A 15,814-nucleotide genomic window follows, 5' to 3' on the forward strand; every position below is an offset into this window, starting at 1 on the left:
TGTCGGATCAGATGATAAACAAACTGGTGTTGGACTTTGTGAACGAGGAGTTTTATTGAAATAAAGTGATAATGGCAGTGTACGCTGCACATTTGACGAGGACGTTACAAGGTACTCCGTCCATATTCCAAGTGACCGCTCAGGAAGCACTCGGAGCCACGGTTAAACCTGCTCTACAAAAAGTTGTCGAGGTAACACTCATTCGATTACTATATTATTGCAAACATTAGTTTTTATGAGCTTTTATGCACTCTTCGTGAAAGGATTATGTATCTGCTTAAATATATGGAAGAAGCACAAGATTTTAAACGAGTTTAATCTGATTTATAAAAACCACATGTGAAGACCAAACAGAACGAGATTACTTAATAGAAAGTAGGAAAACAAACTTTTTTAAGGTCTCAAAAATATAGCGTGTCGTTGTAATGTCATATTAAAATTTTAATATCTTAAAAGCTATAAAAAGATCAAGCATAATATATTGATTAGCATCACATTTATTGTATAATAATCTATTATCTATAAGCCGTCCACAGATAACTGTTACTCAAGTATTTACATATTTGGGAGGGCTTGATACAGATACGCGATACAGTTAATAGTGTGTTATGTATATTTAGTTCTTTACATTACTGTTACACTACTGTACCCTGTTTCTGTGAACCTATTTATGGAACACTTACTGTGTGGTTGTACAATTCCCTCACACATGGCAGAGCATCATAATCAGTAGTAGCACTTAGACACATGCAGTTACAATCTGTTAAATTACAACACTAGAATCACCAAATAAGTGACATTTTCAACAAGTGGGCTTTTTACTGCATAGAAACATAATTCTATCAGGCTGTACTGATCTAAGGGCTTTCCAGTATTTTTTCCTAATGAAAAATGTGGGGTATGTACATGTTATGCAACATACATTAAAACACAATTATATTGATTTGCAGTACCTTGCAGCAACATATCCTAACAAGTGCAGCTGGTGCGTGCGGTGGTTTGACGAGCTGTTCCTGGTGTTTGACTGCTTCCTGCAGTACTACTACCTCAAGCATTATGGTCAGTACTGCTCTCTATTATTTAATTCTAAAAATATAGATAAGTACTTCACAAGAACTCACTGGCACAATTCAAGTTTAATTTTAAATATTTTGGACCCTTCAAAAGCACATTTTGATTTTGTTTTAGTTAAAGTATAATAGATTGACAGGCAATTCCTTTTACTTTTAGGGTAAATGGTCAATGGATGGTTCAGTGATCGATTAATTGCAATAATTTTTGCCATGTGTTATTTATTTGAGGTAACTATAATCAGTTTTCCTTGCAAATAACTGATCTAATTTTGTATTTTGTAGCGGCATCATTTTCGGAAAGTTTCTACGGGCTCCTGCGCGTGCCGACACACTTCACGAGCGAGTTCAACACGGGCCAGCACCTCCCCGTGCACCTCGAGCGCGCCTCGCTCGCCGCGCTCGTGCTCCTGCCCTACGCGCGGGACAAGGCCGAGCGGCTCGTGGAGCGCTGGAGGGACGACGACGAGGACGGCCGCCTCGGGAAGGTGAGCTCTCTTTCGAACGATTAGGATTTTTCAGTGGTCGTGCCGAACTGTAATCATTATCCTCGATACTCTTCCGACTACTTGATACGAGTCATAAGACGAACACTTAAACCCCCAGAGTCGATCGGACGCTCTCCGGCGCGCGGCCATCCGCACGTACTCCATAGTGCACACGGTGGCCGCGTGCGCCCGCCTCGTGCAGCTGGCGCGCTACGTGGCGGGCGCCGCTGTGGGGCACTCGCCCTCACTGGCGCTGCTGGGGCTGGCGCTGCGGGACGCGCCGCCGCGCCCGCCCGACGAGCACACGTGGCCCGACCTGCTGCGCGCGCTCGTCTCCGGACAGATCGGGTCAGTTCTACGTTCTAGTGGCGTGTCTCTCTCCGCTCTGTGTCGTGTTATCCTTCGGACGTAATCGTTCTCTCTCGCCCGGCCGGCAGGAGTGCGGTGATCACGTTCCCGATGCTGGGCGGCCTGGCGCTGCGCGGCGTGGAGTACGGCGCGTTCGGCGTGCAGTTCCTGCGCTGGTGGGACACCAGGAACGTGCAGTCTAGTGCGCTGCCGCCGCCTGAACCGCCGCAGGTATGCCGCCGCTCGTTTAGCTAGTATTGATTGAACTACCGGTAATGCGATTATCGGTGGTTCGGGCGTAGCTTTTGATAGAATTATTCTTCATAATTAAAATTTTATAATCTCACAAACTTATGATATTTATATACATTTTGTTACACTTTGTTATTCCACTCTTTTCAACAAAATTACACCTTACTCATTCTTGCGAGCTTCTTTCGTACGTCAATGTTATCACGGTAGTGTTACGAAGACCTAGTCTCGGTCCCCTAACGTGAATTGAATTTGTATGGACTTTGTGCTTCAGAATACGACGATTAGTGCACGAGTGGCATTAGATAATAATAACATGTATGTGACATTGTCAGCGTGACGAGCGGGCGGTGCGATGGAAGAACAAGTGTCCGCTGTGTCTGCAGTCCTGGAAGATACCCACTGTGCTGCCGGTGTCCGGGTGAGTAGCCAGTAGCCACACTCTCTTGTCAGACATATGTAACATATACACAGACATAACGTGTAACCTGACGGACGCTGACGTGCTTGCACTGTGCAGGTACATATTCTGCTACGTGTGCATCTCGCGGCACGTGCGCGCGCACTCGGCGTGTCCCGTCACGCGCTGCCCCGCCGCCGAGGCCGAGCTCGTCCGCCTCTACGTCGACTGAGCGCTGACGGCAGAACGCGTGACCCCTGACACCACCTTACCACAGTAGTTGTATCATTGTATGTACCTGATCCACATAGATAGTGCTCGACGAAACTTATTTTACGCTCACTACGAACAGTCCCAATGCTTTGTGTGCTTTACACTTACTTATAAGAATGCGCTTTCGGCGATATAATAACAATATCAGCAAAATCAGAAGAAAATTAATAAAACGTAAGCCACATTCCATGCGAGTGATGTCAGGGCAACATCAGTATAAAAATATGTAGGCTAACAGACTGAACCGTAAGTGTAGTACGTAAGTAGGCCATAGAGCCTGATTATATTATTGTCTATAGCTCTCTTTACTTTGTTTATGGTTGCGGTGAAAACGGTTAAGGGACATTTCTTAATAGCATCACTGTTGTTTAAGAACTCGATCAGACGACAGGTGGATGCGCAGCCATGCTGTCGTCATAGTTACATGTATTGTAATTTTATATAATTCTTAATACTATGACAGTTACAAATATACTTATAAGTGATATCACTTATTATAGCGTTAAAAAAACTCGTGAAAATATATTTCCGTTTGTCTGGTAGATGAACATTAGTAGTTAGGTTAATTTGAAGTTTGTTGGTGGTTAGTGTTGAACTGTTTACCAGTGCGTTACGTACACATGTACCTTACTGTGTAAGGGCTCCGGTAGTGTTATTATACTTGTACATATTATTATTTATAGCTCGTTATTGTTTAATAAATTATTATTTTAGTTTCATTTATAAATGTGTCATTCTCTTAGTTTTTCGCTTCACCTTCTGCAGCGTTATAGTTAATAGTTAACCAGCGGTCGGCCTCGAGTACGTTTACAACTTATCTGATTGCTCCACTCCTATTGGTGAAATCGCGATGTTGTCGATTTTCACAAACTCCACGTCCGAGCAATCTACGTCCTAAAAATATCCCGCGAAATTTAAAATTTCGTGATGCGTGACCTATTGCTTGTATGTTTATAGATTTAGCATAAATAATACAGTTTGTGTAACTAATGGTTAATATTAATTTTAGTACTCCAGTACCCAGTACATTGTACAATGTTAACGCCATACTCTGGCAAATAGAAAAACGATTCCAAGTTGTGATTTATTGTTTTGGCTTACCAGAAACTCATAATACACAATTAACTGTTTACTGATTATTTCAATTTATACAAATTAAAACATAAAAACCTAATTTTGACTATAATAGCACTTAAGGTAGTGTAGTCACCGGCAGACTATCAGAAAAGAAACACACAATATAATATACCTCTACGATATCGTAGCTCTACATTATTGTGTCGGCATGAGGCCGGCCAGCCGAGTGGATCTCATGACTCCCTGGAACGTGCCCACCACCACCTGCGTGTCGTCGCCGCTGATCACGTCCGTGATACCGTCGCGACTGTCACCGCCCTCCGGCTCCGCCTGCCTGCCTGATCGCTTGTCACCTCTCATCTTATTACTCTCCATATCGTTTGAATGTAACGGTGGAAGCTTTCTCAGTTCAATTCCTGTTGGTACTTTATTATCTTGTGCAGATCTCTTCGCTAGTAGATCCAGTATGTCTAGATTATTGACAACTTTCTCATTTTCTTTTATTTCTGTTGTATCTGCACCCTCGATATGAATGCGAGTGAACTCTCTCTCTAAATGTAGGATAGACTTGAGGTTGTCTGTGGTCAGGATTAAGTTTTGTATCAAAATATCCTTGAACGCTTCGATATGTCTGGTTTGTTCGTAGTTTATCGATTGAAATACTGGCTGGCAATTCACTTTGATGATACAAAGCACAGTGAAGAGTAAAATACGCAGAGACATGTTCGCGTCTCTCACTACACTCACTACAGTGTAAGTACCGGTTGTGTTACAATGTAACACCTACATATGTATGAGTTACAAGAATTGTTCCTTTTTAAATAGATAACACTGAACCTAGTCGGTGTGATAATTTACTTGGAGCCATTGTGAAACAATTACCATTGCTGTTCCCTGATAAGATACGCATAATACATAGTAGAACGCTTGTATTATGGTAAGCAGGAAGTGTTTAAAATACTATTACTACCTAACATGTTAAAGTGTCGGTGAACTGAAGGGTGCATCTCCAGACTATCCCGGGCGTCGATATTATTTGACGAATGAGCATGTAACATAACATACACTTACACTACAATAACTCGCCAGCACTAGGTAGGTGGCGTTGATTGCTCCACATTGCGTGTAAATAAAAGAAGATTTATATTTACAACAGTTTAATAAAGTAAAAATATACAAACTATAATTTAAATACAATCGTACAACTAATAACTCGTGGTAATATCGTCACAACACTACACGCGGCGGGACGATATTACCACAGTGTGTTGAAACTAAACATCGACTTAATGTATATAGGCACAGTCGCAGCAACGAACAAGCGGTCGCTCGCCACGGATGAGAGCGACTCCTCGCACGGTCGCATGTGACGCAGTGCGCGCAGTGAGCGCCGGCTACAGGTACTCGACGTCGGTGGCGACGCCGTGTATGTACTGGTGCGAGATCTGGCGGCCGTTGTGTGCCACCAGCGCGATGCGCGGCGACTGGCCGCGGTGGCACACGGGCGCGGGCGGCGCCGCGGCCGACACCTCGGCGCGCGGCAGCGACGCCACGTACTGGCGCAGCAGCTCACGGCTCGCGAACGTGCGCTCGCCGTAGATGTTGCTGCCCTCCGCCGTGTCCAGCACGCGCCACGGCTCCGGCGTGTCGAAGTACCCGCCGTCGCCCTGCCACCACGCCCACCAACGATATTAACATTAAGAACACCAGCCGGCTATCGCGTATCTCCGTTGACGGCTATTCGAAAGCCACTATGCTACATTGTTTTCTCCCTTGAATCATAGTACTTACACAGAACGTTACGTGATGTCAGACGAGTCACAAACACGTTCGTCGAAGCGGCGATTTACTGAACAGTGACCGACGATTTGACGTACGTTAATCGTCAACTGAGATACGTAATACGCATACCTACTGGTGAATAATTTAGAAATGGGAACTCTACTTTTTGAAGTCGGCAAATCTACTGAGTTGGAGTTCTCTCTGAGTGATTGTAGGACCAAAAATGAATCAGTGTTATAATAAGGTGAGTGAGGTGACACTGACCACGACATTAGAGACCGCGTAGTGGTTCCCTCGCTTGGCGGTGACGACGGACACGAGCTCGCCCTCCTTGTTGACGATGGGTGCGCCCGCCACGTACAGGTTGGCGGACTCGAAGGTGGGCGCGCTGCGCCACTGCGCCAGCACGCCGTCGCTCGACACCAGCAGGATGCGCTTCGTGCGGTTTATGAACACCTGCCACGCAACAAATAACAACGTCTAGTGTTTACTTTGACACTCTGCTGCGAGCGCTTTCAGAACGCCACAGTCCCGTAGAGGTCGCTGAAAACGTCCTAAAGAGAGATACCGAGACGGGTGACTGACTCTCGACAGTTGCAAAGCATCATTCGTAATGACAAGACGATCATCTCTCCCGTCTGCGTGGAGGTATGTCAGTGACTGTGTACAAGTGGTGTAGTGGTGTAGTCGTAGTGGTGAGGCTGCATACCTTCTCGGCGGTGTTCTCGTCGAGGCGCACGTAGGCGAGCTCGCCGAGCGGCGCCAGCACCTGCTCCGAGAATATGTCGCAGTAGTGGTGCGTCGTGTTCGACATCTCCTTCACCTGCAACACACAACAACACATTACACACCACTCAATCAACTCCGTTACAAACCGGCTGATGCTAACGCTCTCTCTGAGTTTCTTACATGAATGTTACAAAACATCTCCTTGTTTCTATTTATAGCATTAACTATTAATCCGTGTGGGAATCGAATCCGCGACCTTTAGGTGCAGTGATAATTAAGTATGTAACAAGTAAAGCTGTTAGCTCCTAGTGTCGCGTGTGCACGTAGAGTGGTGTACCTGTTCGGGCGTGCAGCAGTGGATGGGCACGACGGAGCCGAAGCTGGCGTAGGTCCGGCCGGCGCGCTCGTGCAGCTCCGCCGGGATGGACATGCGCTCCACCAGCCCCTTGTAGCTCTCGTTCAGCACCGTGCGCTTCGACATCTTTAACTGACAACAACAACTTACTTTCACATTGTTTGTTTGATTGTCGTATAATTAGTCGTCAACCTTGTGTCAAAGTTGTTCAAGCCGCCCGAGAGGCCTTTGACGTGGCTTAACGACTGTTATCTAAGTACCTTGACTACAGCTGGGACCGTCTTTTTACGTGCCCTCCAAAGCACGGAGACGCCCAGCTCAAATACCACTATGCGGTCACCCATCTATGGAATGACCGCGCCAAGGGTTGCTTAACCCACAGATTGTTTACTAACCGGTGAACGCAGCTGGCTATGGACGCCTCTACTTTCAGATACAACTTGTTGTTTTAACTATTTTCGAGATGTTACTTATTTTTCTAATAAACTACAGATCTTTCGTATCTTTTACAGCACAAAATAAACAAATTTTCTGGAGGCAAGTAAATATCGACCTACTGTTAACAAAAACTCACAAATGTGACGATAACGTTTAATAATGAAGTAAGATCTGCTATCGCCTACGTCACACGACGGAATGGCTCACAATAAAGATATATGTATAATGCGGCACTAAATGTATTACGTTAATATGAGTACAACACCCGCCACGCGCCACAGTCTCACAGTCGCTAGCGATCGTAAACTATTCATGAATGAATCAACGCGGCTAACATTGAGCACCTCTGTCTTACACAAATAATATACATTATATATCAACATTGTTTTGACATGTTTCTATAGAGATTCACTACAAATATTTACGCCTGCACCGATTCAGACGTGGAACAAAACAGAATGTATCCGAGAGCAGTGAGGTGTAAGACGTGAGTTACAAAAACGCCTGGACTAAGGCATCAAGGTCCCGCGTCACGCTCCGGTAACTACACACGAATAACTATCGTGATACTTTAACTTATACTATCGTTTGAGATGATAGGGACATGTCTTACAAGGAAACCATCCGACTGCGCTGACAACCAGCTACTGAAACTGTTTAAAGACAATCCACTTGTATCAGTGCTCAGTGGTGGAGGTACAATGTAAGTAGTTTAAGAGTGTAGTGAGAGAACGACACAGTCGTGAGGGGAATGATACATTAATAAGTCAAATATTACTTTAGGTAGGTTCCGTGAAACAAAATTTTCCATGCGCGTTATAATACAAATAATAGGTACAGACGTAGAATATTATAATTGAATGGAAAGTAATTAATTATCGGTCGTTTGTTTGTTTGTGACAATCAGATGACTGCCACTCCCCGCTGATAACGAGTAATGGATCGAGCAAATCTGATTGTTATTCACTCAGGAACATATTAGTTTGATACCGGACTCGAATATTCCGTACAAATAACAACAATCACGTCCTTCAGTCAGGGCAGGTGGCAACAGTAGCTATCACCCACAATGTAGGTACTCGTACGGCGAGCGACGAGCGACGTACGTGACATATTTGATAGTAGAGTCCATAAAGCTTGCGACAGTGTAGTGGAGTCATGCACTTCCAGCCTCAACACATTACTTGATGAAACAGTTGCATGGCCGCAGCGCCCTCGAGCAATATCCAAGTATGTAGTCAACTCAAATCTAAACATGAATCATGGTTCATCGTGTTCTAATAGTCAGTCAGTCGTGTGAGTCACGCAGAAACTAATAAAAATAAAAACAATGGAAGTATCCTACAGTTCCTTTGTTTCAATATTTATGGCCGATCTTACAATCACAAGCATGTTTGACAAAATCAACCCGCCACGAGCCGTGAACATAATACCTATATCAATAAATTACGAGATTACCTTAATACTCGTGGAACATTCCCACATACTTCATATAACGCCACTATTATTACCATTCATTAATACTAACATAAATATGTAATCACATTTAATTAATTATTGTTCTCATTTACTTACTACTTGTACCTAAATGCTATTGTACCCTGACGCCCGACAGGACGAAAAGAGACGCGAATTCGCGATACACAATAGAATATAATCACCAAATCACCACTGACACAAACTAGGTACCTGCACTAGGCACCTGCATTCAAACTTGTCAATTATAATTCAGCAATCAGTGTGCACAGTAGTTATTGTCATAGAATGGAAGCGTCCACTTTTAGCCACTTCGCGGAACCGCGCTACGACTTAACCATGGTTTAGTTAAACCGAAACTAAACCTTAACTACCGCTTTACTCCAGTCTCACAATGGCCGCGCGACAACAATAATGACTATATTTTATTAATAATATTGATAACAAAACCAAACCACTGCCAATTACACTTTTATCAGAAATGATAAACAATATATTATTGGAAACAGTTTAAAAATATAAAAAATAAGTACTTAATTATCTCAGCCGAGTCTCTACTACTTATTCATTACTTATGGTTTGTTATGTAGAATATGTAAAGAGCAGAGAAAGGAAAACATGAGAACAGCTGATAACATCGTACATGTCACACTCATTCATTATTTACATTTAGCCGTATTCATTATATATTTGGATTACACAAGTTTAGTTCGAAATTTATTCTAATATTAAATAAGGGTAATTGAGTAATGAAATCAAATCAAAATCCGTGAATCAAGTTGTTCTGATAAAATAATAAACGTCTCGTCAACATACCTAGTGTTGTGATAAGTAAGTGGTTGTGGTTGAACGAAGACTGACACACAGCGCGAGACAATCGGCGAGAGTGCCGGCGAGTGTCGGAGTGTGTCACAGTGGACCACTGCACGATAACAGTATCTTAACACTGATAACAGGTGAACGTCGTACATACGTAGTACGTAGGTACCTACTATTGATACGGTGACTGAGCCGGTGTGTCGGTGTGAGCAGTGTGAGCTGATCGGCACTCTGTCACACTGACGCGACGCGACGCGTAATAAAACATTATCTACCTTAATAATAAAATATGAGTCATTCATCCCCTCTTCGCAAATAAAACACAGTTGGGAAATATCCAGATATCAATCATTAAGACGGCGCAGCGAACGCAAATGTATATTTTTCCATAAGTATCATAATGATATGGTTCAACCTCAAAATTGATACTTAAAGAATACATTAGGAAAACATTCTGAAGAATAAACCTATGTAGCTTTTATGTTAAAGTATCTTGAAATGTAAGTACTGTGTTTTATTTTGCGTACGTTATCAGCAATCGTCCTAAACAACTGAGCATCAATCTATCGGTTTCGGTGTGACAGCTTAGAGAGCCATCTCATTGAATTCCAGACGCGAGACAGCAGTTGACACACTTAGGAAACAAATGTATTGTAATATTACGTAGTTGCATCATTTTGTTCAGTTTGTAGTATCAATACAGCAACTAAACTTGGTGCCGCACGCACTCTTGACACATTCTGATGATCGACAGATACTCGCCATCGGCACATTTCCGTTTCCTGAAATTACGACAATGTGGTGTTCCCCGCGGAGTCGCTCGCGTTACAACAATACCTAAGCACCTAGGCTCAGCCTAGTAATGTTTATGATACCTTATAACATTAGGACGCTAACGTCACCAGTTTAACCGACTACCATGAGCTGTTAACGGAACAAATACACAGAAAACAAATACTTTATATAATAATATTACTAAAGAATAAACCTTCAGAATCTTACACTGTTTCAGGTTTTATTAAGAAAGGTGAACAACACGCGTACTTACTTGGTAGATAACTCACATAACTGTTTGTTGTAATCTCAGAGGATTTAGCTAAGCTCACTGAGCTGATGAGCTCCACGGATAACCACGCTCATTCTAATTCCTTGTTATCTGATAGCGTATTTAAAGCATAACACCTCCCGCATTCCGAGATTTTTACAGCTTTATTATTTAGATACAGTCAGTCGCTTCAGGAATCATTTGTGTGTGTCGTAAGTATGTTTTTATTGGTAAAAATATTTTAATTTAATTTTAATCTGACCTGAGTGAGACTCTTGTTAATACCGTTATAATAATAAGGTTATAATGTAGAGACGGATGATGGCGAGGTATTGTGTTGAGAGCTCGTGGTAGCGCTCGAGTCTCGTCGCTCGCTCGCTGGACGGACGACTCAATCGACAGCGGCGCGCGTCTGCCGGCTTACTTCATGTTGTGAAATGTTGTTGTAACTGTTCATAATGTCTCATGACTCTCATGTGCCGCGGACTGGCGGCTCCGGCGAGTACCACACTGACGCGTGTGACGCGTGTGACGCATGTGACGCATGTGACGCACACTCATACACACTCTCCCGGCACGCATGTCGCTACAGTGCAGTGATTAATGTTATTGTTCTCCTGCGTTATCACCACTAGTCCACTACTCGTTGACAGGAAAAACGTCCTCAAATCACAGGGGATTCCTGTGAGACGTGGCGGCAAACTGGGACCGCTACCTACATATTATGTGTTCCTATTACTCATACAAAGGTCGTTGAATCTCATCGAGATGAGCTGTTTGTATGTAAGGTAGGTAGTTCACAATGTCCTCCATAATGGTACGATTATTTACTCAACAATTAAGAACTACTTATTTATACTACGTGAATCGTGTAAACGGAAGTAGTGTCTGTAACAGCTAACATTGCGTTGTCACGAGTGTGACACACTATGAGTCATGATGCACTGTCACTGAGATGCTTGTGGTGACTGTGGTGTGTGAAGAATGAACAGTGGTCGTCGCAGTTTGATGTTAATTTACACGGCACTCACATTTATTTACTTGTCTTAACAATGGTTAATGACTAGACTGTAAACATCCCCGCACTACCCCCTTTCTGATCCTTTTTTTTAATTTTAACATTTTTTAAAAGAGGTACGACCACGATTTTATTTTAGTAAGAAAGACGTGTTCTTTTATTTCATTTACAAATAAAATATTTAAAATATGTAACAACAATGACGTTCCACTTACAAATATAATGAAGTAGGAGCAGTGGAGCAGGCTTGTTTGACAAGCGTCACGTCCAGTTTAACTGTCAATAAACTTACCACAAACCTCACAATATAAATGTTACTTAAAGTTGAATATATTAACACTATTCATACTGATTTCACTTCAAACTTTCACAATCAACACATTTAACTACAAGTTGTTTAAAGTCTGAAACACGAAAACATTTGTACTTATATAAATATCACTGAATAGATCTCGCCCGCGCTGCTATGATCTCAGATCATATCATAGCGTACAGTTTATCTCACACATGTCAGTTTGTGCGCATTTACCATCTACCAAAGACAATACACATTCAATCACGCACTTCATACATACATGTATGACACAAGCGCGTAAGCGGCACTACCCAAAATAGGTTCGTTTGTTAGTTTGCCAACAATAAAAAAACTACAGGAATTTTAACACATTTAACAAGATAATTGAAAACTTAAGATAGTACTTAAAAATACATTCCACACTCAAACGCGCAAGTGTGATGCTAATGTAAAGGATAAGTTTTATGCGCAGTTTTGTTTATTATTCCATCAATAAATAACAAAAACTAACTAATTATTTTTAGTATCATTCTCTGCGCACGTTAAAAAAATCCTAAACTAACAGTGAGTGACAATATAGCTAATAGAAATATAAGTAATAAAAAACGCAGTTAAATCATTAACTCGTCACAATGTATCATTTACTAGCTGGCGTTGCTTGTTTGACAAAGTTCTGAACATTTCTAATGATGACCTGTCAAGGTTATTTACAACTCAGCTAGGAGTGACGTCATCTCGCTACGTCACCTTCATCGTCGTGAGTTCATTACCATGCTCCATGCCCTCACGTGTTCTTACGTATTTGAACATATCAGGCATCAGTGCGCTTGAATATAAGTTTATTAAAAAAAACCTGAGAGTCTGCGTTTATACGCGCACTGACCTTTTTTGGTTTTGGTAGAATGCAAAAGAATGACATTCGAATCCCACGCAAGTGATCGAAGTTCAAACTTAAGGCACACCAATGACTTCAAAGTTATGTGTGTACAGTGTCAGAACAAATGTATCATCGCTTGCTCAGCCATGACTACTCGATGTCACCTTACGCGCCTGACAGTTCATTGAGCAGTTCCTGAAGGATTGCGCCATTACCAACCCGCAACTGATTGTGAAATGGCCCAACTTGGCCAGCGCAGACTCAGCACAATATAACCTCCATCAATGATGGTTACATGCAACAATACAACACCACATATTGGTGGTACCAGTTAACACTCACCACGGAAGCCTCAGTGAAGCACGCCACGTGCAGCGCCAGCAGCTGCAGCGCCGAGTACATCACTAACTGGACACCCATCGTGTGTGCTGTGTACTTGTGTGTCACTCAACTAACACTACATCCTAGCGCCGAGCTCAAACGTTATATATACTGTACTGTGCTCACTGATACTGATTCTGAGTGTAGCGAAATCGATCGTTTATCGCGAATCTCGGCGAAAAACACGAGAAACGCATATTTGTTCAAGATTTTGTTTTTGGGGGACTTCCCACATCATTCAATAATATGTTGTTCCCTGAATACTTTGAGACACGGACGTTTCGTCGGAAAAGTAGGTTGTTATAATTTTCGCCGCAGTAGATGTAATAATAATAATAATGTCCTCCTAGCCGATATACGGCTACGGCGGTCAGTTTCATTGAAACTGGCCATCTGTGCAGGACTTTGTTTATAGTGTCCAAGTGTGTGCACAATACACAGGTACACTCTCTATTCCATCACTCTCATAGTTTGGTGGGACGGATAACCGACACGACCAGTGAGAGGTCAGGCGCAGGACCGACGGCTTTACGTGCTCTTTGAGGCACGGAGGTCTTCGACCTCAACTTCCTAACTCCGGGCAATCTCTAGGAAATTCTTAACAGAAAATCTCAGAAAAGACTTCTTGGCCCGAACCCAGGATTCGAACCCGAGACCTCTCGCACCGCAGTCGCATATACTACCGACCGCGCCACAGAGGCAGTATGTACTAGGCAGAGGACGCACTCAGAACATCGCTCGTTCACACACTAATATTGTCAATTGCACTGCAGACTTGTACTGTCCTCCTATTATACAAGAATTATTAAAATTTGGTCAAGTCAAATCATTTCGTCTAAACAGTTAGTTACATACTTCAGGATAAACACAGAACACACGCTGCACTGAAATTAAATTTATAAACGATTATCTATAACTATACTTAATGTAACCCATGACCGCTTGGTTGATAGATATGATTTGAGTAGAGAGGACAGGGTTCTTTGTTATAGTCCCCGGGCGAGCTGGCACGAGCTGCGTGAACACCCAGGCTGCCTGCTCTCATGTTGATATCATCAGTATTTAACAGTGTTTTTTAACATTCGGTCCAAAAAGCTTCAATCCCGAATGCTCAATGTTTTATAAATCTTCAGTTAGAGTGGAATTGCTATGTATTGCACCATGATCGTTGTTGCACCGAATAACACTGATAGAGTGCTCAGCTAAATACGTAGTCGCGGGGAAAATACAGGCGTGATGCATACAATCACATTAATACAACAGTTCAATGTGAACTCATTAGTGTTGGAATTTCCTCACAGCTGAAGTATTTACTACATTTCCTACGTAGAAAAGCAAGTATATACCGATTTTGATTATTTCCAAAAGAAAATCAATGTAAAGCTATTGAATGATAGCGCAGATATTTATTATATGTGTAGTTGGTGAGCGACCTTACGTACCCTATGTGAATGTACCCTATCTTACAACATGACTGACACAAAGTGTAAAACAACCTAATTAAGGAATTACCTACTTGTAGCCGAGCACAAATCACTACAGCTGAAATAATAGCTGGCACAGAACTGTTACCTGATAGACCTCTAAAATCAATGGATTAAGATGACAAAATAGCAAGACTTCTTTTAATTGATAATATAATCTCTTCAGACAGTCGTCCCGCACAATTTCAGCAGGCACCCCCGCACCAAAAAGTTTACCTAAATTGATACTACGCTGAAAATGTCGTTCACTCCGCTGACATATACATAGGTATGATGTAGCTACATCACATGAGGATTTTCACAATATTTAAAGGAAGTTTTCCTATACATAAGTACATTATGCTTGAAAGGTCTTACCTTACCAAAAAGTATGTATGTATTAAATGTATTTGCTATGAACATTAGCGTTATTGTAAGTAATTAAATAAAAGTAATTGTTCCTACAAAAAAGTAAAATAAAACGTATTAAACACGAGTAAAGGTAGGAATACTGATCTATGTAAAATGTTAACAACTTAAGTTTACTTACCTCAGCTTAAGGTTCACAACACAACAATACTTTCACTGTACTGTTGAATATACACTGGGTGACTGCGTGACACACGACACAAACAATTCAGTCAATCTATACTGTAATATACTGTAAGATCAGCTTTCAGCACCACTTGCACCCTCGAGTGAGTGGTGAATGTGGCGAGGTGGTAGAGCCGGTGCTTTATATCAGCGCGGCTGAGGGTGGCCACTGTCGAGTGTTCAGTGTTGAGTGTTGACAGCCGCCGAGTAGCGCCTCCCGCGACACCCGCGACACCCACGCGACCACGCATCTACCGACATCACCTATGATTCACTCTGCGACGCACGCTCACACGTGTACATTGTACAGTAACTAACAACACCATGCACAGGTGATCGTAATATATCATCAACTCGTCACCAGACTTACTATCGCCTTACAAGTGAAGCATGGCACGCCACGAGCGTCAGTGGTCAGGAAGAAGGGCGGGAGTGCCGCGATCTCGAGGCCGCTTTCCTGAAGGACACACACCACATGCGAGACCTTGTAAATTTGACAACATTTCTTTTTTTTTTGAAAGAAGTTTGCAAACCTAAAATGCATCTTTATCAATTGTGTTGGTGTCATATGAAAAAATAATCGAAACTAGTTTAAATTCCCACGTTGAATGTTACCCAAATGATTCAAAGTTAC

At 42.4% G+C, this 15,814-nt stretch overlaps 2 protein-coding genes across 8 annotated transcripts; one reads left to right on the top strand and one right to left on the bottom strand.

Moving 5' to 3' along the window:
* Pex12 (peroxisomal biogenesis factor 12) lies at positions 1-3,574 on the top strand. The gene is made up of 7 exons (XM_076127872.1): positions 1-191; positions 951-1,059; positions 1,356-1,558; positions 1,677-1,906; positions 1,996-2,137; positions 2,494-2,579; positions 2,679-3,574. Exons 1-7 carry the CDS (start codon positions 72-74, stop codon positions 2,788-2,790), a joined length of 1,002 nt encoding a protein of 333 aa, XP_075983987.1. The 5' UTR covers positions 1-71; the 3' UTR covers positions 2,791-3,574.
* Positions 3,575-5,067: 1,493 nt separating this feature from the next.
* Positions 5,068-15,285, bottom strand: LOC142981714 (poxin-like). Of its 7 annotated transcripts, none has more exons than XM_076127797.1 (5): positions 13,085-13,206; positions 6,757-6,906; positions 6,400-6,513; positions 5,955-6,146; positions 5,068-5,575 (listed from the first exon to the last, which is right to left on the bottom strand). In XM_076127797.1, the coding sequence occupies exons 1-5, from the start codon at positions 13,160-13,162 to the stop codon at positions 5,303-5,305; spliced, it is 807 nt and encodes a 268-aa protein (XP_075983912.1). In that variant the 5' UTR covers positions 13,163-13,206; the 3' UTR covers positions 5,068-5,302. The 7 variants fall into 7 exon arrangements, with proteins under 7 accessions (XP_075983912.1, XP_075983917.1, XP_075983918.1 ...); XM_076127802.1 differs by lacking the exon at positions 13,085-13,206 and adding an exon at positions 15,137-15,285 and having other exon boundaries at positions 5,070-5,575; XM_076127803.1 differs by lacking the exon at positions 13,085-13,206 and adding an exon at positions 11,863-12,099 and having other exon boundaries at positions 5,070-5,575.
* Positions 15,286-15,814: the final 529 nt, after the last annotated feature.

The sequence above is a fragment of the Anticarsia gemmatalis genome, chromosome 20, assembly GCF_050436995.1.
Source record: "Anticarsia gemmatalis isolate Benzon Research Colony breed Stoneville strain chromosome 20, ilAntGemm2 primary, whole genome shotgun sequence".
NCBI lineage: Eukaryota > Metazoa > Arthropoda > Insecta > Lepidoptera > Erebidae > Anticarsia > Anticarsia gemmatalis.